Source organism: Entelurus aequoreus, linkage group LG25, assembly GCF_033978785.1.
Source record: "Entelurus aequoreus isolate RoL-2023_Sb linkage group LG25, RoL_Eaeq_v1.1, whole genome shotgun sequence".
NCBI lineage: Eukaryota > Metazoa > Chordata > Actinopteri > Syngnathiformes > Syngnathidae > Entelurus > Entelurus aequoreus.
The window spans coordinates 8,033,094-8,060,981 of record NC_084755.1 but is presented as its reverse complement, the minus strand read 5'-3'; the positions used below and the strand labels follow the sequence as shown (position 1 = coordinate 8,060,981).

Genomic DNA, 27,888 nt, shown 5'->3' with positions numbered 1-27,888 from the left:
TAATCATTTGATGTCTTTAACAGTAAGCGGCCGGGAGCAGGAGGGGAGAGAGGATACGGACGTGACTGAAAAGTCACGTTCTGCGGGAGAAAGATTGTGATTAAAAAACCTATGTATATTAAAACCTTGTTAAAACCTCCACGCTTGGCTCCTGTGCCGTGTCTGACAGTGGGACTGTCAGCGGGACTAGTGATAAGAGTGTCTGCCCTGAGATGGGTAGGTTGTGAGTTCAAACCCCGGCCGAGTCATACCAAAGACTATAAAAATGGGAGCCATTACCTCCCTGCTTGGCACTCAGCATCAAGGGTTGGAATTGGGGGTTAAATCACCAAAAATGATTCCCGGGCGCGGCCACCGCTGCTGCCCACTGCTCCCCACACCTCCCAGGGGGTGATCAAGGATGATGGGTCAAATGCAGAGAATAATTTCGCCACACCTGGTGTGTGTGTGTGTGACAATCATTGGTAATTTAACTTTAACATTAAAATCAAAACCTCCGAAGCCTTTTTTTTTTGTTGCCAAGCCAGCACTTCTTGGAGTTTCACTGACAGGATTTTATTCCCCTCTCATCAGTTTTCACGTCACTCAGCCGGCGTGTGATGACTCATGATAATGCCCTCTCATTTCATGCGTGGGTAGAAACAAAAACACCCAGGGAAAAGCTCTTAAACCCCCTCATTGATTCCCGTCGCCTTTCAAGTGTCTTATATGCTGACCTAACACCATGAGAGTCAAAACGTGCTTCTTCTTTTTTTTTTTTTTTTTTTTTCAAAAAATTCATCACTTCAATCGGTTGCATTTTGTGTCTTTTTTTTCCAAAACACTGCTTACTTTTACTACTAACAGGTAATCTAATGAATTACAAAACCCCAAAACCAGTGAAGTTGTCACGTTGTGTAAATGGTAAATAAAAACAGAATACAATGATTTGCAAATCCTTTTCCACTTATATTCAATTGAAAAGACTGCAAAGACAAGATATTTAACGTTCAAACTGGAAAACGTTGTTATTTTTTTGCAAATATTAGCTCATTTGCAACATGTTTCAAAAAAGCTGGCACAAGTGGCAAAAAAGACTGAGAAAGTTGAAGGAATGCTCATCAAAACACTTATTTGGAACATCCCGCAGGTGGACAGGCTAATTGGGAACAGGTGGGTGCCATGATTGGGTATGAAAATGAAATGCTCAGTTATTCACAAACAAGGATGGGGCGAGGGTCACCACTTTGTCAACAAATGCGTCAGCAAATTGTTTAAGAACAACATTTCTCAACCAGCTATTGCAAGGAATTTAGGGATTTCACCATCTACGGTCCGTAATATCATCACAAGGTTCAGAGAATCTGGACGAATTACTGCACGTACGCGATGATATTACGGACCGTCAATCCCTCAGGCGGTACTGCATCAAAAAGTGACATCAGTGTGTAAAGGATATCACCACGTGGGCTCAGGAACACTTCAGAAAACCACTGTCAGTAACTACAGTTAGATATTTAACGTTCAAACTGGAAAACTGTTATTTTTTGCAAATATTTGCTCATTTGGAATTTGATGCCTGCAACATGTTTCAAAAAAGCTGGCACAAGTGGCAAAAAAGACTGAGAAAGTTGAGGAATGCTCATCAAAACACTTATTTGGGACATCCCACAGGTGAACAGGCTAATTGGGAACAGGTGGGTACCATGATTGGGTATGAAAATGAAATGCTCAGTCATTCACAAACAAGGATGGGGCGAGGGTCACCACTTTGTCAACAAATGCGTCAGCAAATTGTTTAAGAACAACATTTCTCAACCAGCTATTGCAAGGAATTTAGGGATTTCACCATCTACGCTACGTAATATCATCACAAGGTTCAGAGAATCTGGACAAATTACTGCACGTACGCGATGATATTACGGACCGTCGATCCCTCAGGCGGTACTGCATCAAAAAGTGACATCAGTGTGTAAAGGATATCACCACGTGGGCTCAGGAACACTTCAGAAAACCACTGTCAGTAACTACAGTTAGATATTTAACGTTCAAACTGGAAAACTGTTATTTTTTGCAAATATTAGCTCATTTGGAATTTGATGCCTGCAACATGTTTCAAAAAAGCTGGCACAAGTGGCAAAAAAGACTGAGAAATTTGAGGAATGCTCATCAAAACACTTATTTGGAACATCCCGCAGGTGGACAGGCTAATTGGGAACAGGTGGGTGCCATGATTGGGTATGAAAATGAAATGCTCAGTTATTCACAAACAAGGATGGGGCGAGGGTCACCACTTTGTCAACAAATGCGTCAGCAAATTGTTTAAGAACAACATTTCTCAACCAGCTATTGCAAGGAATTTAGGGATTTCACCATCTACGGTCCGTAATATCATCACAAGGTTCAGAGAATCTGGACGAATTACTGCACGTACGCGATGATATTACGGACCGTCAATCCCTCAGGCGGTACTGCATCAAAAAGTGACATCAGTGTGTAAAGGATATCACCACGTGGGCTCAGGAACACTTCAGAAAACCACTGTCAGTAACTACAGTTAGATATTTAACGTTCAAACTGGAAAACTGTTATTTTTTGCAAATATTTGCTCATTTGGAATTTGATGCCTGCAACATGTTTCAAAAAAGCTGGCACAAGTGGCAAAAAAGACTGAGAAAGTTGAGGAATGCTCATCAAAACACTTATTTGGGACATCCCACAGGTGAACAGGCTAATTGGGAACAGGTGGGTACCATGATTGGGTATGAAAATGAAATGCTCAGTCATTCACAAACAAGGATGGGGCGAGGGTCACCACTTTGTCAACAAATGCGTCAGCAAATTGTTTAAGAACAACATTTCTCAACCAGCTATTGCAAGGAATTTAGGGATTTCACCATCTACGCTACGTAATATCATCACAAGGTTCAGAGAATCTGGACAAATTACTGCACGTACGCGATGATATTACGGACCGTCGATCCCTCAGGCGGTACTGCATCAAAAAGTGACATCAGTGTGTAAAGGATATCACCACGTGGGCTCAGGAACACTTCAGAAAACCACTGTCAGTAACTACAGTTAGATATTTAACGTTCAAACTGGAAAACTGTTATTTTTTGCAAATATTAGCTCATTTGGAATTTGATGCCTGCAACATGTTTCAAAAAAGCTGGCACAAGTGGCAAAAAAGACTGAGAAAGTTGAGGAATGCTCATCAAAACACTTATTTGGGACATCCCACAGGTGAACAGGCTAATTGGGAACAGGTGGGTGCCATGATTGGGTATGAAAATGAAATGCTCAGTCATTCACAAACAAGGATGGGGCGAGGGCCACCACTTTGTCAACAAATGCGTGGGCAAATTGTCCAACAGTTTAAGAACAACATTTCTCAACCAGCTATTGCAAGGAATTTAGGGATTTCGCCATCTACGGTCCGTAATATCATCACAAGGTTCAGAAAATCTGGAGAAATCACTGCACGTACGCGATGATATTATGGACTCAGGCGGTACTGCATCAAAAAGCGTGTAAAGGATATCACCACGTGGGCTCAGGAACACTTCAAAAACCACTGTCGGTAACTACAGTTTGTCGCTACATCTGTACGTGCAAGTTAAAACTCTACTATGCAAAGCAAAAGTCATTTATCAACAACACCCAGAAACGCCGCCGGCTTCGCTGCAGCCCGAGCTCATCTAAGATGGACTGATGCAAAGTGGAAAAGTGTTCTGTGGTCTGACGAGTCCACATTTCAAATTGTTTTTGGAAACTGTGGACGTCATGTCCTCTGGACCAAAGAGGAAAAGAACCGCGCAAAGTTCAAAAGCCAACATCTGTGATGGTATGGGGGTGTATTAGTGCCCAAGACATGGGTAACTTACACATCTGTGAAGGCGCCATTAATGCTGAAAGGTACATACAGGTTTTGGAGCAACATATGTTGCCATCCAAGCAACGTTGTCATGGACGCCCCTGCTTATTTCAGCAAGACAATGCCAAGCCACGTGTTACAACAGCGTGGCTTCGTAGTAAAAAAGTGCGGGTACTAGACTGGCCTGCCTGTAGTCCAGACCTGTCTCCCTTTGAAAATGTGTGGCGCATTATGAAGCCTAAAATGTGTCTCCTCAGTTCTCAAACGTTTACTGAGTGTTGTTAAAAGGAAAGGCCATGTAACACAGTGGTAAAAATGCCTTTTTTGCAATGTGTTGCTGCCATTAAATGATAAATTAATGATTATTTGCAAAAATAAATGTAGTTTCTCAGTGTGAACGTTAAATATCTTGTCTTTGCAGTCTATTCAATTGAATATAAGTTGAAAAGGATTTGCAAATCATTGTATTCTGTTTTTATTTACCATTTACACCACGTGACAACTTCACTGGTTTTTGGGTTTGGTATTTACCTGCACATTTGAGAGCTAGAGGCAACTGGTATCAATTGCAAGAGTGACAAAGTCAACAATCTGCCAGATGTATCGTCTCATACTCAGCACAGGAAAGCAGGATTTACAGTTTGACACGCTCTGCAAAGTTGGCGCTAAACGCTCCGGATGCAAAAGGCATCATGCAAAAAACGGGTGAGCCGGTGTGCGGCGACAACATAAGCGGTGGGGCGCTTATTGTTCCAAACATCCCCAATCTGCCGCTTCCTGACATCTGATCACAGATGACCCGTCAATACCCTCGGCAAAGCTGTACGCTATTCGCGGTCGGTATTCTTTGCAAAGCCCGTGGAGAAAAAAGTCCCCGCGCAGGATTTCCTTGGTGCTATTGAAAGCCCTTAAAGGCCTACTGAAATGAATTTTTTTTATTTAAACGGGGATAGCAGATCTATTCTATGTGTCATACTTGATCATTTCGCGATATTGCCATATTTTTGCTGAAAGGATTTAGTATAGAACAACGACGATAAAGATTGCAACTTTTGGTATCTGATAAAAAAAAGGCTTGCCCCTACCGGAAGTAGCGTGACGTAGTCAGTTGAACATATACGCAAAGTTCCCTATTGTTTACAATGATGGCCGCATGAAGTGAGAGAGATTCGGACCGAGAAAGCGACAATTTCCCCATTAATTTGAGCGAGGATGAAAGATTTGTGGATGAGTAAAGTGCAAGTGAAGGACTAGTGGGGAGTTGAAGCTATTCAGATAGGGAAGATGCTGTGAGAGCCGGGGGTGACCTGATATTCAGCTGGGAATGACTACAACAGTAAATAAACACAAGACATATATATACTCTATTAGCCACAACACAACCAGGCTTATATTTAATATGCCACAAATTAATCCTGCATAAAAACACCTGCGTGTTTGTTATGCTAGCTCCTAGCTCCTCTGCTAGCTCCTAGCTCCATAGAACACGCCAATACAATTCAAACACCTGATCAACACACACAATCACTCAGCCCAAAAGACAGTTTACCTAACCCAAGGTTCATAAAGCTTATATATTTTTAAAAAGTTACGTACGTGACGCGCACATACGGTCAAGTTATCGAATGTTTAGCAGCCAAGGCTGCATACTCACGGTACCTGATATTCAGCTGGGAATGACTACAACAGTAAATAAACACAAGACATATATATACTCTATTAGCCACAACACAACCAGGCTTATATTTAATATGCCACAAATTAATCCTGCATAATAACACCTGCGTGTTTGTTATGCTAGCTCCTAGCTCCTCTGCTAGCTCCTAGCTCCATAGAACACGCCAATACAATTCAAACACCTGATCAACACACACAATCACTCAGCCCAAAAGACCGTTCACCTAACCCAAGGTTCATAAAGCTTATATATTTTTAAAAAGTTACGTACGTGACGCGCACGTACGGTACGGTACGTGTTATGCTAGCTCCTAGCTCCTCTGCTAGCTCCTAGCTCCATAGAACACGCCAATACAATTCAAACACATGATCAACACACACAATCACTCAGCCCAAAAGACCGTTCACCTAACCCAAGGTTCATAAAGCTTATATATTTTTAAAAAGTTACGTACATACGCAAAAAAAAGCCAAAGCTGCATACTCACAGTAGCACGTCTGCGTCTTTGTCATCCAAATCAAAGTAATCCTGGTAAGAGTCTGTGTTGTCCCAGTTCTCTACAGGCGTCTGTGTATCCAAATCAAAAGTCCTCCTGGTTAGAGTCTCTGTTATCCGAGTTCTTCCATCTTGACTGCATCTTTCGGGAATGTAAACAAAGAAGCGCCGGCTGTGTACTGTTGTGGCTGACTACGTTCGAAAAATACGTCCATTTCGCACCGACAACTTTCTTCTTTGCTTGCTTGGCTTCCTTCTCCATAATGCAATGAACATGATTGAAACAGATTCACGAACACAGATGTCCAGAATACTGTGGAATTATGAAATGAAAACAGAGCTTTTTCGTATTGGCTTCAATGTGGAAGGCATACCCGTGTTCGCCGGGCTACGTCACGCGCATACGTCATCCGCAGAGGCGTTTCGAACCGGAAGTTTAGCGGCAAATTTAAAATGTCACTTTATAAGTTAACCCGGCCGTATTGGCATGTGTTATAATGTTAAGATTTCATCATTGATATATAAACTATCAGACTGCGTGGTCGGTAGTAGTGGGTTTCAGTAGGCCTTTAATCCTCCGTGGATGGATATGTAAATATGACCGAGAGTGGATGTGCATTGCTGGAACATTCTTGTTTGTTGAGGATAAACCAACATTTTTATTGTTTGTTTGTTTGTTTTTTGTGAGGGAGAGATGCTGGAAACCGCTTCTGTCATTCAAAGATATAAAAAACCCTCTGATCTCTTTAGTTAATGCATGCAAACAACATGCATATCAGGTCTAAATATGTCTCAGCTCACCAGGAGTCCCTTACGGTACAAGCTGCTCTAAATGGGCTCTATTTTCTTATCATAGGAGCAGACTAAACACACTTTCACCATATGAAATAACAAGTTTGTGTAAAAATGTGAAGTGCGCCCCCTCTGGAGTACTATCTAACAGGTGTGTGTAAAAATGTGATGTGCGCCCCCTCTGGTCAACATATGTAATAACAAGTGTGTGTAGCAATGTGAGGTGCTCCCCCTCTGGTCAACATATGTAATAACAAGTGTGTGTAACAATGTGAAGTGCGCCCCCTCTGGTCAACATATGTAATAACAAGTGTGTGTAACAATGTGAAGTGCGCCCCCTCTGGCCAACATATGAAATAACAAGTGTGTGTAAAAATGTGAAGTGCGCCCCCTCTGGCCAACATATGAAATAACAAGTGTGTGTAAAAATGTGAAGTGCTCCCCCTCTGGTCAACATATGAAATAATAAGTGTGTGTAACAATGTGAAGTGCGCCCCCTCTGGTCAACATATGTAATAACAAGTGTGTGTAGCAATGTGAAGTGCTCCCCCTCTGGTCAACATATGTAATAACAAGTGTGTGTAACAATGTGAAGTGCTCCCCCTCTGGTCAACATATGAAATAACAAGTACGTGCAACAATGTGAAGTGCTCCCCCTCTGGTCAACATATGTAATAACAAGTGTGTGTAACAATGTGAAGTGCTCCCCCTCTGGTCAACATATGAAATAACAAGTGTGTGTAGCAATGTGAAGTGCTCCCCCTCTGGCCAACATATGTAATAACAAGTGTGTGTAAGAATGTGAAGTGCTCCCCCTCTGGCCAACATATGAAATAACAAGTGTGTGTGTGTAAACATTTGAAGTGCTCCCCCTCTGGTCAACATATGAAATAACAAGTACGTGTAACATTGTGAAGTGCTCCCCCTCTGGTCAACATATATAATAACAAGTGTGTGTAAGAATGTGAAGTGCTCCCCCTCTGGCCAACATATGAAATAACAAGTGTGTGTGTGTAAACATTTGAAGTGCTCCCCCTCTGGTCAACATATGAAATAACAAGCGTGTGTGTGTGTGTGTGTGTGTGTGTGTGTGTGTGTGTGTGTGTGTGTGTGTGTGTGTGTGTGTGTGTGTGTGTGTGTGTGTGTGTGTGTGTGTGTGTGTGTGTGTGTGTGTGTAAAGGCCGGCCCAATTATACGTCTGTCAGAAAGCGCTTGCTAGTTTATTCCCGTGTTTACCTCCGGTTTAGATTGAAAACAGGAATTAGTTTTTTAGGATGACGGGGAAAGAAAAAAAAATGTTAGCTTTTGTCATTAAAATGATGGTTGAAGCTAAATCCGGTGAAAGTACTGCAATGATCTTATGAAATCCCTTTGTACAAGTATTTAATGTCCCCATAGTATCTACACTAATCCTTGTCACTATTTCATTTTTTTTGGTCAAATATTTTTTTTCGAGATGGAAGTTTTTAGCTTACACATTTTACCCCTAAATCCCAATTTATTTATTTATTTATTTATTTTTGGTAATCCCGTTTTGTCCACTTGTGTGTGTCAAAGTGTCCTCAAGGAGTTAGAGAGCAGCAGGGTTTTGCAGACCCTAAGCCTGATCCCCGACAAGGACTCTAAGCCATCTGGCCAGATGAGAGCATCTCTCTTTCTCTTTCTCTTTCGTTTTCTCTCTCCTTCTGACTCTTGATGGCGACTCAAGCCTGTGCTTACAATTTTTTCTGTGTCGTGTGAAGGGCTGCCAGGGAAGCTCTGGTGCTCGCAGATAGTGACCTCGCTTGCAGGCCCGCCCGCTGGTCGCCTTTCATCGCCAAATGCAAGACCGCCTTTTCTCCCTGCATCTTTTATTGTGGAGGGATCGGAAAGCCAGGAACACTATAAAGCATCTGTAAAGATTTGGGAAAATACTTTTCAAATACACTATATTGCCAAAAGTATTGCCTTGACTCACATTATACTTGAAGTGCCATCCCATTCCTAACCCATAGGGTTCAATATGACCTTTTGCAGCTGTTACAGCTTCAACTCTTCTGGGAAGGCTGTCCACAAGGTTGCAGAGTGTGTTTATAGGAATTTTCCACCATTCTTCCAAAAGCGCATTGGTGAGGTCACACACTGATGTTGGTGGCCTGGCTTTCAGTGTCCGTTCTAATTCATGCCAAAGGTGTTCTATCGGGTTCAGGTCAGGACTCTGTGCAGGCCAGTCAAGTTCATCCACACCAGACTCTGTCATCCATGTCTTTATGGACCTTGCTTTGTGCACTGGTGCACAGTCGTGTTGGAAGAGGAATATATATATATATATATATATATATATATATATATATATATATATATATATATATACACACACTACCGTTCAAAAGTTTGGGGTCACATTGAAATGTCCTTATTTTTGAAGGAAAAGCACTGTACTTTTCATTCAATGAAGATAACTTTAAACTAGTCTTAACTTTAAAGAAATACACTCTATACATTGCTAATGTGGTAAATGACTATTCTAGCTGCAAATGTCTGGTTTTTGGTGCAATATCTACATAGGTGTATAGAGGCCCATTTCCAGAAACTATCACTCCAGTGTTCTAATGGTACAATGTGTTTGCTCATTGGCTCAGAAGGCTAATTGATGATTAGAAACCCCTGAAAACAGTTTAGCTCGTTACAGAAGCTACAAAACTGACCTTCCTTTGAGCAGATTGAGTTTCTGGAGCATCACATTTGTGGGGTCAATTAAACGCTCAAAATGGCCAGAAAAAGAGAACTTTCATCTGAAACTCGACAGTCTATTCTTGTTCTTAGAAATGAAGGCTATTCCACAAAATTGTTTGGGTGACCCCAAACTATATATATATATATATATATATATATATATATATATATATATATATATATATATATATATATATATATATATATATATATATATATATATATACTCTACATGCAAAATGTTTGGACACCCTTATGTACACTAGGAAATATGTCCATCTTAAAAAGTGTTTTTAAAAAAAGTAATACAAGTTAGTTTTGCTTTTAATGGGCAAAAAAATCTGCCAATGGAACAAGTCAAAATTGTCTTGGTAAGATTTCTTGAAAGAAAGACAGTATATTTATGTTTTAAAAACATAAAGTGATCTTAAAATGAGCAATTAAAACGTATTATTAGCTATACCTACTAGTATTTTGTGTCTTATAACAAACTTGTGATGCTCAAAAATAGTAGGTTTTTTTTTTTTACTCAAAAGATCTATTGCCTAAAAACAAGTTCTTAATTCTCACTGATAAATTACTATTTCGAGTATTGTTACTTGTATTTAGTTTGTTTAGATATTTTGAATGGAAATTAGAAGTACCGTACACAGTGTACACAGTCTGATTGACAGGCAGCAACACACTATCACATGTCTGTTACTTGTCGTAACCATGGAAACCAATACTTGCTTTTTAAATCTTACTTTTGCTGACCGCGTCTTAATATTTATTTTCAGGCAGACCCGAGAGCAGGAAACCCCTCCGGACTTCTTCTACTTCTCGGACTTTGAGAGGCACAACTCGGAGATCGCCGCCTTTCACTTGGACAGGTGAGGTTGCCAGATGCTATAACCCCCAGCTTACCTTTTTTTTATCAACAGTTGTTACTTGTAGTAATATTCCTAGTAGGATTTAATAACTTTATTAGCACTCTTCAAAACAAAAGTTTCATCAAATCTCATTTTCGAGAAACAAGCAATAAAATCTGATATTTTAAAAATGAAATAATGCAAAGTAAGAAAAAATTACAATTGAAAGTAGAGTTGTGCACTTTTGAAAATTAATTTTAAAAAATGTCTACAATAGTCATATTATTAAATAGTTTAATATTCTTAAACTTGACATGTGGAGGTTGTGTTTTGGTCCGTGTACCTTCCGTTCATTCTATTTCCAATTCTGAAACTTTCTCCGACGCTGCCACAGAAAGACGTGTTTTATGCAACTCCTCCTTTGTCTCGTTTTGTCCACCAAACGTTTTATGCTGTGCGTGAATGCACAAAGGTGAGCTTTGTTCATGTCGTTGACTTGTTGGAGTGCTAGTCAGGCATATTTGGTCAGTGCATGACCGCAAGCTAATCGATGCTAACATGCTATTTAGGCTAGCTGTATGTACATATTGCATCGTTATGCCTCGTTTGTAGCTATATTTAATTTCCTTTACTTATGTCCTCTGTGTATTTAGTTTATTTTTCCATGTTTCATGAAACTCTTCAAACTTAAAGTGTTTACAAAGTACAAAGAAGAAGAATACTGAATTTATATAATTCATCCATTCTTTCACTCTCAAAATAATCTTACTTATCTCATCATATGAAATGTAACTTACTTCACCAATTATTATTATTTATTTATTTGTATTGTGATTACTTATGGAGTATATTGTGAATAAATTGAGAACAGGAAGTGAACAAAAGTTTTAGCAACTGTTATGTAAAAGAAAAGGGGTAGGATTAAATAAGCTCTGCTTCTTCCTACTCCTTTTCGAACATGTTGAAAAGAGAAACTGGAAATTGTGATGTATCATTTTGTATGCATGCATGTTCGAAATAAAGTCAAACTCAAACATTCTCTGTATGCAATGTTGGCTGCATTTCTGATAGTTGTTTGTGTGCCATGATGTTCCAGACCACAGCAAACGTTACCCAGCTTGCAAAGATTGTAATAAATCCATTAGAAGAAGATTCGTTTAACTTTAACCATGTTGTTCCAGACCACAGCAAACATTACCCAGCTTGCAAAGATTGTAATAAATCCATTAGAAGATTCGTTTAACTTTAACCATGTTGTTCCAGACCACAGCAAACGTTACCCAGCTTGCAAAGATTGTAATAAATCCATTAGAAGATTTGTTTAACTTTAACCATGTTGTTCCAGACCACAGCAAACGTTACCCAGGTTGCAAAGATTGTAATAAATCCATTACAAGAAGATTCGTTTAACTTTAACCATGTTGTTCCAGACCACAGCAAACGTTACCCAGCTTGCAAAGATTGTAATAAATCCATTAGAAGAAGATTCGTTTAACTTTAACCATGTTGTTCCAGACCACAGCAAACATTACCCAGCTTGCAAAGATTGTAATAAATCCATTAGAAGATTCGTTTAACTTTAACCATGTTGTTCCAGACCACAGCAAACATTACCCAGCTTGCAAAGATTGTAATAAATCCATTAGAAGAAAATTCGTTTAACTTTAACCATGTTGTTCCAGACCACAGCAAACGTTACCCAGCTTGCAAAGATTGTAATAAATCCATTAGAGGAAGATTCGTTTAACTTTAACCATGTTGTTCCAGACCACAGCAAACATTACCCAGCTTGCAAAGATTGTAATAAATCTAGAAGATGATTCGTTTAACTTTAACCATGTTGTTCCAGACCACAGCGAACGTTACCCAGCTTGCAAAGATTGTAATAAATCCATTAGAAGATTTGTTTAACTTTAACCATGTTGTTCCAGACCACAGCAAACGTTACCCAGCTTGCAAAGATTGTAATAAATCCATTAGAAGAAGATTCGTTTAACTTTAACCATGTTGTTCCAGACCACAGCAAACATTACCCAGCTTGCAAAGATTGTAATAAATCCATTAGAAGAAGATTCGTTTAACTTTAACCATGTTGTTCCAGACCACAGCAAACGTTACCCAGCTTGCAAAGATTGTAATAAATCCATTAGAAGAAGATTCGTTTAACTTTAACCATGTTGTTCCAGACCACAGCAAACGTTACCCAGGTTGCAAAGATTGTAATAAATCCATTAGAAGAAGATTTGTTTAACTTTAACCATGTTGTTCCAGACCACAGCAAACGTTACCCAGCTTGCAAAGATTGTAATAAATCCATTAGAAGAAGATTCTTTTAACTTTAACCATGTTGTTCCAGACCACAGCAAACGTTACCCAGCTTGCAAAGATTGTAATAAATCCATTAGAAGAAGATTCGTTTAACTTTAACCATGTTGTTCCAGACCACAGCAAACGTTACCCAGGTTGCAAAGATTGTAATAAATCCATTAGAAGAAGATTTGTTTAACTTTAACCATGTTGTTCCAGACCACAGCAAACGTTACCCAGCTTGCAAATATTGTAATAAATCCATTAGAAGAAGATTCGTTTAACTTTAACCATGTTGTTCCAGACCACAGCAAACGTTACCCAGCTTGCAAAGATTGTAATAAATCCATTAGAAGATTCGTTTAACTTTAACCATGTTGTTCCAGACCACAGCAAACATTACCCAGCTTGCAAAGATTGTAATAAATCCATTAGAAGAAGATTCGTTTAACTTTAACCATGTTGTTCCAGACCACAGCAAACGTTACCCAGCTTGCAAAGATTGTAATAAATCCATTAGAAGAAGATTCGTTTAACATTAACCATGTTGTTTTAGACCACAGCAAACATTACCCAGCTTGCAAAGATTGTAATAAATCTAGAAGAAGATTCATTTAACTTTAACCATGTTGTTCCAGACCACAGCAAACGTTACCCAGCTTGCAAAGATTGTAATAAATCCATTAGAAGAAGATTCGTTTAACTTTAACCATGTTGTTCCAGACCACAGCAAACGTTACCAAGCTTGCAAAGATTGTAATAAATCCATTAGAAGAAGATTTGTTTAACTTTAACCATGTTGTTCCAGACCACAGCAAACGTTACCCAGCTTGCAAAGATTGTAATAAATCCATTAGAAGATATGTTGTTCCAGACCACAGCAAACGTTACCCAGCTTGCAAAGATTGTAATAAATCCATTAGAAGAAGATTCGTTTAACTTTAACCATGTTGTTCCAGACCACAGCAAACGTTACCCAGCTTGCAAAGATTGTAATAAATCCATTAGAAGAAGATTCGTTTAACTTTAACCATGTTGTTCCAGACCACAGCAAACGTTACCCAGCTTGCAAAGATTGTAATAAATCCATTAGAAGAAGATTTGTTTAACTTTAACCATGTTGTTCCAGACCACAGCAAACGTTACCCAGCTTGCAAAGATTGTAATAAATCCATTAGAAGAACATTCATTTAACTTTAACCATGTTGTTCCAGACCACAGCAAACGTTACCCAGCTTGCAAAGATTGTAATAAATCCATTAGAAGATTCGTTTAACTTTAACCATGTTGTTCCAGACCACAGCAAACGTTACCCAGCTTGCAAAGATTGTAATAAATCCATTAGAAGAAGATTTGTTTAACTTTAACCATGTTGTTCCAGACCACAGCAAACGTTACCCAGCTTGCAAAGATTGTAATAAATCCATTAGAAGATATGTTGTTCCAGACCACAGCAAACGTTACCCAGCTTGCAAAGATTGTAATAAATCCATTAGAAGAAGATTCGTTTAACTTTAACCATGTTGTTCCAGACCACAGCAAACGTTACCCAGCTTGCAAAGATTGTAACAAATCCATTAGAAGAAGATTCGTTTAACTTTAACCATGTTGTTCCAGACCACAGCAAACGTTACCCAGCTTGCAAAGATTGTAATAAATCCATTAGAAGAAGATTTGTTTAACTTTAACCATGTTGTTCCAGACCACAGCAAACGTTACCCAGCTTGCAAAGATTGTAATAAATCCATTAGAAGAACATTCATTTAACTTTAACCATGTTGTTCCAGACCACAGCAAACGTTACCCAGCTTGCAAAGATTGTAATAAATCCATTAGAAGAAGATGTGTTTAACTTGGACACACACATTTCTACGTTTGGCCATTCTAAGACAGTCATTTCCAGGAGTTATCTCACCCTCTGAGAAGTTTTACGAATGTTTTCCAATGTTGTAAAAATGTGGAGAGTAAATATTACTGTTAAGAATTCTCCATGTTTATCTACGTTTTCAGATACTTTATTTTGAAGCATTTCATGACAGTGTCACTTCCGCTTCCTTCCTGTAGGGGTCACTTCCGCTTCCCTTTTGACGTGTGTTAATGTGTGCTGACTTGTTTCTCTGCTACGTTTAGTCGGTGCTCTAGTCTTTGACGATGTGAGTATGTTGATTATTATATAAGACTAATTTAGTTTATTAATTGACATCGCTGTGTTTGTGTAACATTTAGGGGTGTTTTAATAATAGTATTGATGCTGTGTTGTCAGAATGCTACGAGCTAACATCCCTCTGTTAAGGATAGCATTGCTGCTGCTAATGTGGCTAGCTCATATGCCATTTGATTGATTGATTGAGTTTGATTGAGACTTTTATTAGTAGGTTGCACAGTGAAGTACATATTCCGTACAATTGACCACTAAATGGTAACACCCGAATAAGTTTTTCAACTTGTTTAAGTCGGGGTCCACTTAAATTGATTCATGATACAGATATATACTATCATATATACTATCATCATAATACAGTCATCACACAAGATAATCACATTGAATTATTTACATTATTTACAATCAGGAGTGTGGAGGGGGGGTGGGGTGGGGGGGGGGGGTATGGACATCAAGTAGTGGACATAGAGAGAGAGAGAGAGAGAGAGAGAGAGAGATCAGAAGGCATAAGAAAAAGAATCTGCATTTGATTGTTTACATTTGATTATTAGCAATCCGGGGAGGGTGTTAGTTTAGGGTTGTAGCTGCCTGGAGGTGAACTTTTATAGCGGTTTTGAAGGAGGATAGAGATGCCCTTTCTTTTATACCTGTTGGGAGCGCATTCCACATTGATGTGGCATAGAAAGAGAATGAGTTAAGACCTTTGTTAGTTCGGAATCTGGGTTTAACGTGGTTAGTGGAGCACCCCCTGGTGTTGTGGTTATGGCGGTCATTTACGTTAAGGAAGTAGTTTGACATGTACTTCGGTATCAGGGAGGTGTAGCGGATTTTATAGACTAGGCTCTTATAGACTTGTGGAAATGCAACATATTTTGTCTCTAGTATTTTACTTTGAGCATATATATAGGCATATACTGTATATATATATTGTTGTTTAGTTAAATGACATAAATGTTGATGGGTGTTTGCTTGTGGTTTACAGATACTAACTAACTAAATGAACCTAAACCAATATGCACCATTAAAGTTGGAGGAGTCCAAATGATGACTGTGTGTTCTCTGACCGGAACCCCAACGTGGTCAATATCCGAAAAAAACAGTCGCAGAGTTTAATACTCAACAATTACATTTCAACATTTTTTTGATAGTAGGCTAATATAGCTAATTAGCTACTTACATCATGTGTTGCCATCATTATAACACTTATATAAGGCGTTTACTTTTTTGTATTTGTGGTCCAATATGGCTCTTTCAACATTTTGGGTTGCTGACCCCTGGTATAGGTGAGGGCGGACCTACGTCACTTCCGCCTACCAATCCCCTAGCAACCGGGAATTCGTTGAAAACAAACCAGCTCACAGCGAACACAGCATTGACAGAAAAAGCATTTAACGAGCGTTGTGGCTTGGAAGTCGGCGTTAAATCCTTCATTTACGCATTTTTACTTATTCGCATATCGTGTGAAAAAACAAAAATGTATTATTTGCGTCAGACTCGTCTCAGTGAACTTTAAAGCTTCTCAGGCTTAGCTTAGCTTGCTAGTTAGCTTAGCCTGCGCGCTACTAAGAAAGAGACGCGGAAGTTACCAACAACAAGATCAAGTGTTAGTGTATAAAATATTGAGAGATTTGAGGGCTACATGTATTGTTTAAGTACAACAAAGGAGAGTTTAAACAGAGAAGGGGGAGGTGGCAAAATAACCTAATAAGGAAAGTAATACCAAGATTACGGGTAAATAATACTGGAATGTCCGGCAAAAAATCCCAAAAGAAAGCAGACTGACCCCTAGTAGCCCGGTCCTTGTAAGTTGTAGCCTTACGAAGGCGCAGTACAGCAGGCGAATAATGTACAAAATATATGTCTTTGTATTGAAAAGTCTTGCAGACAGCATTTTGCAACTGTCTTGAAAAGTTGATTAAATGGCAACATGAAAATTATAGGGTTTATTGGTTTTTAAAAACCCAACTGTTAAGTGCAAATTTAAACGAAACCGGTTTTCGAAAATAGCTAGCTAGGCTATAGACTATATAGTATATACCGCATGTTATTTTTGTACAACAACAACTTCAGCTGTCGAACGTTATAAGGTACAAATTCAACAAGTACAACATTAGCACGGACGTATAGCCAAGTTGTGGTTAAGAAGGTGGATTTTTGTTCCTTATATTTACCAGAAACGAAGTGATCCAAACACACGACCCGGGACTTTGGGGGACTCCAGTGAGAACCGTCCTCGTTTTCCCGGTGTAAAGCTGCGAGCCATTTGTCTCGTCTCTGTGGGCTTTTATCACGCTTTGGCAGAACAAAATACGACCTTTGTTTTCCCTGTTTCCAGTTGTGGTTAGCACAACCAAAAACAAAACAGTTTTTTGGCATTTTGGAGGCAGAATGACGGGTTTAACCAGCGTAGGTCGACAGGTTAAAGAGTAATGGCAACGGTTTGTTTTCAACGCCAGTCTGGTTGCTATGGCTCGAAGAACCCGTATGTAGCTCAGTTGCCCGGATGTCGGCCCTCACCTATAGTAGCATACTGTATCTACTGTATGACATCATGCAAGTTGCATGTTTTACAGTGAATTGGCACCAAATACTTGAAAAGAGAAGTACTACTCTTTTTGTTAGCTGTAAACGTAGGTAATCCTATATGTTGTGATGCACACACTCACACACAGGTGCTCCTTTGTCACCACATGACTGTGCTGATTGCAGCTTCTCCACAATGGCGTCCTCTGTAGGCTTAGGTTTCGTCAACTCTGCTGCTGCTCCCACGGGGCTTAGTCTTAAACGAGTCTGAAACTGAAGGGAGTGAATGTTCTTGTGTAAAAAAAAACTGAAAAAAAAGAGACACACAGTGATGAGTTGTACGACGTCATCTGCATTGTTGTCATGACTTTGTGTGCGTTGTACTTACTATAGACAGACCCGTCGTGGTATTTTAGGCTTCATAATGCACCACACATTTTCAATGGGAGACAGGTCTGGACTACAGGCAGGCCAGTCTAGTACCCGCACTCTTTTACTATGAAGCCACGCTGTTCTAACACGTGGCTTGGCATTGTCTTGCTGAAATAAGCAGGGGCGTCCATGATAACAACATATGTTGCTCCAAAACCTGTATGTACCTTTCAGCATTAATGGTGCCTTCACAGATGTGTAAGTTACCCATGCCTTGGGCACTAATACACCCCCATACATCACCCCCATCACACATGCTGGATTTTACACTTTGCGACTATAACAATCCGGATGGTTCTTTTCCTCTTTCGTCCGGAAGACACGACGTTCGCAGTTTCCAAAAACAATTTGAAATGTGGACTCGTCAGACACTTTTCCACTTTGCATCAGTCCATCTTAGATGAGCTCAGGCACCAGCGAAGCCGGCGGAGTTTCTGGGTGTTGTTGATAAATGGCTTTCGCTTTGCATAGTAGAGTTTTAACTTGCACTTACAGATGTAGCGACCAACTGTAGTTACTGACAGTGGTTTTCTGAAGTGTTCCTGAGCCCATGTGGTGATATCCTTTACACACTGATGTCGCTTTTTGATGCAGTACCACCTGAGGGATCCAAGGTCATTGGCATTCAATGTTGGTTTTCGGTTTTCTACAGATTCTCTGAACCTTTTGATGATATTACAGACCGTAGAATCCCTAAATTCCTTGCAATAGCTGTTTGAGAAATTTTGTTCTTAAACGATTTGCTCACGCATTTGTTGACAAAGTGGTGACCCTCGCCCCATCCTTGTTTGTGAATGACTGAGCATTTCATGGAAGCTGCTTTTAATAATAATAATAATAGTAATAATAATAATAGATTGTATTTGTAAAAAGCACTTTACATTGAGTAAACAACCTCAAAGTGCTACTGTGTATTAATTTTAAATAAAAACTAGAACAGCCAAATAGCTAAAACTAGTATGCATGCAACTAAAAAAAGGCTTTTTTTAAAAGAAGGGTTTTTAAGCCTTTTTTTTTAAAGCATCCACAGTCCGTGGTGCCCTCAGGTGGTCAGGGAGAGCGTTCCACAGACTGGGAGAGGCACTTTTTACACGTTTTGGCGTTTGGTTTGCATAGTAGAGTTTTAACTTGGACTTACAAATGTAGTGACAAACTGTAGTTAGACAGTGGTTTTCTGAAGTGTTCCTGAGCCCATGTGGTGATATCCTTTACACACTGATGTCACTTTTTGATACTGTACCGCCTGAGGGATCGAAGGTCCGTAATATCATCGCTTAAGTGCAGTGATTTCCTCAGATTCTCTGAACCTTTTGATGATATCATGGATGGTGAAATCCCTAAATTCCTTGCAATAGCTCGAAAAACTGTTGGACAATTTGCTCCCGCATTTGTTGACAAAGTGGTGACCCTCGCCCCATCCTACCAGGATTTTCAAATCCTTTTCAACTTATATTCAATTGAATAGACTGCAAAGACAAGATATTTAATGTTCGGACTGAGAAACAAATAATCATTAACTTAGAATTTAATGGCAGCAACACATTGCAAAAAAGTTGGCACAGGGGCATTTTTACCACTGTGTTACATGGCCTTTCCTTTTAACAACACTCAGTAAACGTTTCTGGGTGTTGTTGATAAATGGCTTTGGCTTTGCAGAGTAGAGTTTTAACTTGCACTTACAGATGTAGCGACCAACTGTAGTTACTGACAGTGGTTTTCTGAAGTGTTCCTGAGCCCATGTGGCGATATCCTTTACAAGCCGATGTCACTTTTTGATGCAGTACCGCCTGAGGGATCGAATGTCCGTAATATCATCGCTTACGCGCAGTGATTTCTCCAGATTCTCTGAACCTTTTGATGATATTACAGACCGTAGATGGTGAAATCCCTAAATTCCTTGCAATAGCTGGTTGAGAAATGTTTTTCTTAAACTGCTCGACAATTTGCTCACACATTTGTTGACAAAGTGGTGAGCCTCGCCCCATCCTTGTTTGTGAATGATTGAGCATTTCATGGAAGCTGCTTTTATACCCAATCATGGCACCCACCTGTTCCCAATTAGCCTGTTCACCTGTGGGATGTTCCAAATAAGTGTTTTGATGAGCATTCCTCAACTTTATCAGTCCTTTTTTTGTCCTTTCAGGATCCTTGACTTCCGTAGGGTCCCCCCAGTGGCCGGACGGCTGGTCAACATGACTCGAGAGATCCGAGACGTGACGCGCGACAAAAAGCTGTGGAGGACTTTCTTCATCTCGCCAGGTAGTCGACACATCAGCGCAAACATCAACACAACACAAGTAGACGGCGTTGCTAGATGTGCAATATTGATTGTGTTTGTACGATCATTTTGAGTCTTACATGTAAGGCTGAAACGACGCGTCGACGTAGTCGACGTCATCGGTTACGTAAATACGTCGACGCCGTTTTTGTGCGTCGACGCGTCGCATATTTACGTCACACTACCGTCATGGCGGAGCGCAAAGCAGACTGTGCGAGCGAGGGGGAAAAAATCACGCCAAAAGTGATCAAAAGTGTGGGAGTATTTCAATACACGGCCTAATAAAGTTGTTGTATGCACACTGTGTCGAGCGGAAATGGCCTATCATAGCAGCACAACGGCTATGAACGAACACTTGAAAAGAAAACCATCAACTAGTCAATCGTCCGTGCGAGTATACGTTGTCATCATTACACAAAAACATGAATGTGTCATTTGTATCTGCTAGGGGTGTAACGGTACGTGTTTTGTATTGAACCGTTTCGGTACGGGGCTTTCGGTTCGGTACGGGGGTGTACCGAACGAGTTTCTAAGCTAAAGCTAACTTTAGCTGCTAAAGTGTTAACAAGCTGCTTCGCTCCTTCTGCGGCTGCCTCTGTCTCAGCACGCAGCATTGTCCCACCCACACAACCATCTGATTGGTACACACAAAGCGTTATACAAAGCGTTATCAGCCAATCAGCAGTGCGTATTCAAAACGTTACCAGCCAATCAGCAGTGTGTATTCAGAGCGCATGTAGTCAGCGCTTCAGCGTGGAGCAGATAGGTGTTTAGCAGGTGAGCATCAGGCAGCGGACTCTCCCCAAATGATAATAAACACCTCCCAGTCAACTACTAGTAACATCACTATGAGCTAGGGATGGGCAATACCACACTTTTAGGATTCGATACGATACCGATACTTTATCTTGCCTTTTCATCGATACCGATACCATTAATTTCTTATTGGCAATTTTTGTCAGTCAAAAATATTATTACTATTGTTATTATTTAAGACAAATCACAAGACAAAAACAGACTATTTATACCACATTTATTATGGTCAATATATAATAAAAGTAAAATTAAAATAAATAACATAAATATGAAAAATAAATTAAATATTATATATAATAATAATTATATATTATATATAATAATAATTAGATATTAGGGCTTTCCAATTAACTGTCAAATCCGAATCGCAAGAAGCTGCAGTTATTTTTTAAAGTTTGTGATATAATTAGCAATTAATGAAATATGAAATAGGCTAATGTTTTCGAAATGTAAGAAATGATGTTACAGATTAAAACCAAAATCACATTCAATCATATATTTCAAGATTTTCTTGGAAAAAAATAAAACTGTAATGCAAAGATGAAGAATCTCCAAATTTTATCTCTTTCTTATCTTGTTTTAAATACTCAAGCAATTTTCAACTAACAGTAAATTCCCCTGTGTGGAAATTATTTGAATTTAGGATAAATCATTTAAACAAAAATATTCAGTAAACATTACTAAAAAAAAACAAGAAACAATGCCTGTTTTAAGTCAACAATTGGACAACACTGGATATGCCTGGCTGCATCGCTGTCGGCTGGCTGTGTGTGTGTGTTGCACGTTGACGACGCTCATTGGCTGTCTCCTGTCACGTGACTGGGCCAGCTCTATACTCGGCCAGGTACAGGGGTGTCCCAGCACATAGTAAGTTTAAGTAAGTCATCAAAAACATCTGAAAGTGATGCTTGCACCCCCCACACGCCGTTTTTTGGTTTATATCGATACTTTTTTCAGAAAAGTGATGCCAAATGAGTAGCGTGTGAGTATCGATATATCGATACCACAGGATCGATACGCACATCCCTACTATGAGCCCGTTGACCTTCTAGGAATATAAACTGGAGCTCAGCTCACTCGCAGTCCTGGCTTGAGGTGAAGGCTACCGGTAATTAGCTCTCAGTTCCAGCCACATCGACCCCTTCTGAGCGCCTATTTTCAGCTGCTGGGAATATTGTAAACAAGAAAAGAACCAGAGCATGTAGACATGCTAACCTTTCTTCATTACAACTGTTAGTCACTCACTGGAATGAGTAGAATTGGTTATTGTGTACTGTGTTGGACTGGATGTTTATTTTGCACATTTTAAAAGCAATACTTAATGTTTACAGTGCTCCAGAATATTTAGATTGGCACTTTTTTGTATTGGATGTTTATCTTTATTTTTGCACATTTTAGCAAATAAGCAATACTTTTACTTTTGAAATGCTTATACTATTGCAGAATATTACGATTTGCACTGTATGTTTACTTTTATATTTGCACATTAAAAAGCAAATAAGCTACTTTTAATTTTGTTAAATGTTAAAAGTTTTAAATGTTTACATTGTTACAGAATATTTTGTCATGTTGTTGTCAATGTTGACTGAGTGGCCATACTTCTTTTTTTTTGTAAATAAAAGCCATGCCTTTTGAAAAAACTGGCCTGCATTTATTTTTTCATCTTCATTTTGAATAAAAAAATAATCGGTAAAAGGAAAAATAATCTATAGATTAACCGATTAATCGAAAAAATAATCTATAGATTAATCGATAGAAAAATAATCGTTAGCTGCAGCCTTACTTACATGCATTGATATTAGTAAACACAAACAGGATATAAACAGTTTTGCCAGTGGCGCGTTTTTTTTTTTAACAGATCTGTTAGTTTATTTAACCTTTGATTTTTAATTATCTTTAAAGGACTTAAAAATCCATATATTTTTGAAGGGCGAGAAAACATTTTAAATTGGTGTTTTGTTTGTTTGTTTTACTTTTTTTGCTCAAATTTCTGTCAAGACGTGGTCTTTGGGTTGTTTGTTTTCCCGAGTTGCAAGGAAAGTTGGAGTGGACAAGGCGTGCAGGTAAAGACATATTTATTTTTACACTAACAAGAAACAAAAGGCGCGCACAAGGCGGAAGTACAAAATTGGCTAAGAAAACAAAACTAGCATTTGGGCAAAAACTATGAACATGAAATAAATAACACTTGCTATAACTGTGACATGAATAAACAAACACTTACTTGAAAAGTATGGAACTATGGCATGGAACACGTAATCAATGGAGTAACAGGGATAACAGAGTTCATGTCGCCAGGCCGACCAACAGAAAAAGACAGGCTTAAATAACAGTGACGTGATTGGTGACAGGTGTGAGTCCAAATGTGGAACAGGTGAAACTAATGGGTAACCATGGGAACAAAACAAGGGAGTGAAAAAGCAGGAACTAAGTGACCAAAACCAAACAGGACATGACTGAAACAAAACGTGATCACACAGACATGACAATTTCTCAATAAACTTCAGTCCTAAACAAAAAAATATCAAACATAGAAAGTTTGAACAATTTTTTAACCTTTTGAAGGCCTTTTGATAAGTTAATGTCAGTTTAAATTCGTAAAATAACCGTTTGACCGATTTATACTAATTGATAACTGTTATATCATTTGATCAGAAGGCCTCAAAAGGGTTAAAATGAGCCCCGTCAAAGTTAACGTGATAATAACGCATTAACTATAAGTTCCTTTAACGGCGTTCATTTTTTTTAACGCACGCTTAACGTTTTTGGCCCTCTGCCCGTTCCGTACACTGCAAAAACTGAAATCTAAGTAAGATTAATTAATCAAATAAGGGTGATATTTGCTTATTTTCTGTCTGATAAGATAATTCTTCTCACTAAGCAGATTTGATGTTAGAGTGTTTTACTTGTTTTAAGTGTTTTGGTCCTAAATGATCTCAGTAAGATATTACAGCTTGTAGCTGAGATTTGATGACCTATATTGAGTAAAACATGCTTGAAACTAGAATATCAACTGTTGCAAAGCTGTGTCATCAACACTCACAAGTATAAAACTACTTTTTTAAAGTAATCATTTCTTATTTCAAGCATGAAAAAAAAAATCATGATTTTGACACAATTGTGTCTCATAATTAAAACAGATGACAGCCAAATGGACTTTGCTGTTTCATTTTCAATGAAACAATAGAAAACACGTACTCATATAGTATTACAGTTGGCACAGTACAGTAAACTGACAGTTAATATTCAAACATTTAACATTTGAACAGAAATAGTTCATGCACATTCAGATAAATTCCTCAAAATTACAATTAAAAAAATGTTGGTTGTATATATGCGCACTAATTGACTGAAAGAGCACGCACTTGGCGTGATGATGTCATGTTATCCATGGAAAAATGCATTTTTAGACCATATGATTTGCCTGAGCGGCTAGGAGACCCCGAGAGTAACAGGCAGTTGCCTTATTGCCTTTCCATTAAGAACAATAAATTTGTTTTAGTATAAGTTTGCTGGTTTCAAGAAATGTAATGCCGAGCGCATATCATTATGTCAAGATAATGGCACTAGCATTTACTTCATTTAAAAATATTTTTCAACATATTGAAAAGTGCACTTGTTATTAGTGAGAATATACTTATTTTAAGGTATTTTTGGGTTCATTGAGGTTAGCTAATTTTACTTGTTTTGGAAAGTCTTGACAAGCCAAATTTTCTTGTTCTATTGGCAGATAATTTTGCTTAGTTCTAATAAAATACCTCTAATTTTTATTTATTTTTTCTTGTTTTTGAACACTGACTTTTTACAGTGTAGTTTGGGGAAATGTTTAATGACGTCCAGTTACGGATTAGCTAGCAGAACTGCACTAAGAAACGAGAACCTTATGGAAATCTCCGATCCGAAGCCAAGGCAAGTTGTTCTCCGGACAAGATAACGCAATTTTACCTTCAATCGCCGTGAGACGACATAATTGGGGCGAACGTGGTGCTTTACTCTCGTTTTTTTATTGCAGTTAAGTACCTTGAAAACATAAAATGTAGATTGTTACTCAAACAGCTTGAGTAAGATGGAATACAAGCTCAGCAGAAACAAAGAGATGAAATTTAAAGTCACTTTTATCTGATACTTTTAAGGCATAGTCTGAATGGATTGGTGTGTTGCAGGTGTACCTAATGGTGTGACCGGGTGAATCTATATAATGTTTATGAAGTTTATTTTGGACCGTGTCTGGAAAAAAAAATAGCAGTGATGTTAAGAAATATATTCAAACAGTTTACATTTTCAAAAGATGGACTGTAATAGTTTTGGAGAAGGTTTCATATGTAATTTTGGAACGCCTCCAAAATCCAACATCTTGCAGACAGACTCAAAAAACGGGTTATAAAAGTGACTGTGGGGCAAAATGTACGCTAAATTTACACCAAAGCATATCCAATAGATTTTAGACCACAAAAAAAGTGTTGTAAATGTGGATTCAAATCATTATAGGTTCACTTTAAGTGATTTGAGCAACAACAAAAAAAGAAAAGTAAATTAAAACATTAATCCAAAATGTTTTTATGCACTTTGAAAAATTAAGGACCTCTTTTGCTTTGGGGTATTAGTCAAATAACTGTACACCTGTTAATGAAATAGACATTTAATTTGTAAATTTAACAATCACATAAATGGAGTAACACAACAAAAAATATGGCCAAAAATACATAAAAAACTTACTAAAAGGGCAAAAAAGTCAGCCTTTGTCCACTGAGGAGTAGGTTAAAACTGCATTTTAAGTTATACTATAGATCAGGGGTCCCCAAACTTTTTGATATATATATATATATACACTACCGTTCAAAAGTTTGGGGTCACCCAAACAATTTTGTGGAATAGCCTTCATTTCTAAGAACAAGAATAGACTGTCGAGTTTCAGATGAAAGTTCTCTTTTTCTGGCCATTTTGAGCGTTTAATTGACCCCACAAATGTGATGCTCCAGAAACTCAATCTGCTCAAAGGAAGGTCAGTTTTGTAGCTTCTGTAACGAGCTAAACTGTTTTCAGATGTGTGAACATGATTGCACAAGGGTTTTCTAATCATCAATTAGCCTTCTGAGCCAATGAGCAAACACATTGTACCATTAGAACACTGGAGTGATAGTTGCTGGAAATGGGCCTCTATACACCTATGTAGATATTGCACCAAAAACCAGACATTTGCAGCTAGAATAGTCATTTACCACATTAGCAATGTATAGAGTGTATTTCTTTAAAGTTAAGACTAGTTTAAAGTTATCTTCATTGAAAAGTACATTGCTTTTCTTTCAAAAATAAGGACATTTCAATGTGACCCCAAACTTTTGAACGGTAGTGTATATATATATATATATATATATATATATATATATATATATATATATATATATATATATATATATATATATATATATATATATATATATATATATATATATATATATATATATATATATACTCTATATATATTGTCATGACGGGAGGGTCGCAACTTACTGCGGGGTGTGTTCCCCCGGGATACAGACGGACAACTCCGGACAAGGCGTGCAGGTAGGAACATGATTTATTCCTCAAAAATCAAAGAAGTACAAAAACAGAAAACAAGCCGAAGGGACAACGTGCAGGTCGCACTGGACGCTAAAGCTGATTCTTGGCATAGACTAGAGATAAGGAATACTCGCGTAACTGTTGCATGAAGCAAACAATGAAGCCAGACCGACTGACCGGCAAAGGGAGGCTTAAATAGTCCCTGTGATTAGGGCTCGGGAAACAGGTGAGCGTCTCGAGCACCAATCAGAGACAGGTGGAAACAATAGGCACCCATGGTAACTCAAAACAAACAAGGGTGCACAAAAACTAACAGAATAGGATCCAGGCCACGGATCATGACATATATATATATATATATATATATATATATATATATATATATATATATATATATATATATATATATATATATATATATATATATATATATATATATATATATATATATATATATGTATATATATATATATATATATATATATATATATGCAATAATGCTGCAATAAGGCACCAGTTCCATTGGCAGCAAAACAGGCCCAGAGCATAAAACTACCACCACCATGCTTGCTTGACGGTAGGCTTGGTGTTCCTGGGTATTGTGGCCAATCAGCTCCATTTTTGTTTCATCTGACCACATAACTTTCCTCCAGAAGGTCTTATCTTTGTCCATGTGAGGCTAGAATTAAGGTTTTAGAATGGCCTTCCCAAAGTCCTGACTTAAACGTGTGGACAATGCTGAAGAAACAACTCCATGTCAGAAAACCAACAAATTTAGCAGAACTGCACCAATTTTGTCAAGAAAAGTGGTCATAAATTCAAGCAGAAGCTTGTGGATGGCTACCAAAAGTGCCTTATTGCAGTGAAACTTGCCAAGGGACATGTAAGCAAATATTAACATTGATAATAAATTCATAAAAGAACCAAACTTCATGAATGTTTTTTGTGACCAACAAGTATGTGCTCCAATCACTCTATCACAAAAAAATAAGAGTTGTAGAAATTATTGGAAACTCAAGACAGCTAGGGCTGCAACTAACGATTAATTTGATAATCGATTAATCTGTCGATTATTACTTCGATTAATAATCGGATAAAGGAGACAAACTAAATTTCTATCCTATCCAGTATTTTATTGAAGAAAAAAAACAGCATACTGGCACCATACTTATTTTGATTGTTTCTCAGCTGTTTGTAAATGTTGCAGTTTATAAATAAAGGTTTATTAAAAAAAAAAAAATAATAATAATAATAATAATTAAAAAAAAAAAAACTCTGCGCATAGCATAGATCCAACAAATCGATGACTAAATTAATCAGCAACTATTTTAATAATCGATTTTAATCGATTTAATCGATTAGTTGTTGCAGCCCTAAAGACAGCCATGACATGATGTTCTTTACAAGTGTATGTCAACTTTT

General features: G+C 38.2%; 1 protein-coding gene across 1 annotated transcript in view; it reads left to right on the top strand.

Moving 5' to 3' along the window:
• fam20ca (FAM20C golgi associated secretory pathway kinase a) overlaps window positions 1-27,888 on the top strand; it is a 103,861-nt gene that overhangs the window by 66,971 nt on the left and 9,002 nt on the right. The window contains exons 4-5 of the mRNA XM_062037333.1: window positions 10,316-10,408; window positions 19,954-20,069. Coding sequence (XP_061893317.1) covers window positions 10,316-10,408; window positions 19,954-20,069 — 209 coding nt within the window. The remainder of the gene's footprint in view (window positions 1-10,315; window positions 10,409-19,953; window positions 20,070-27,888) is intronic.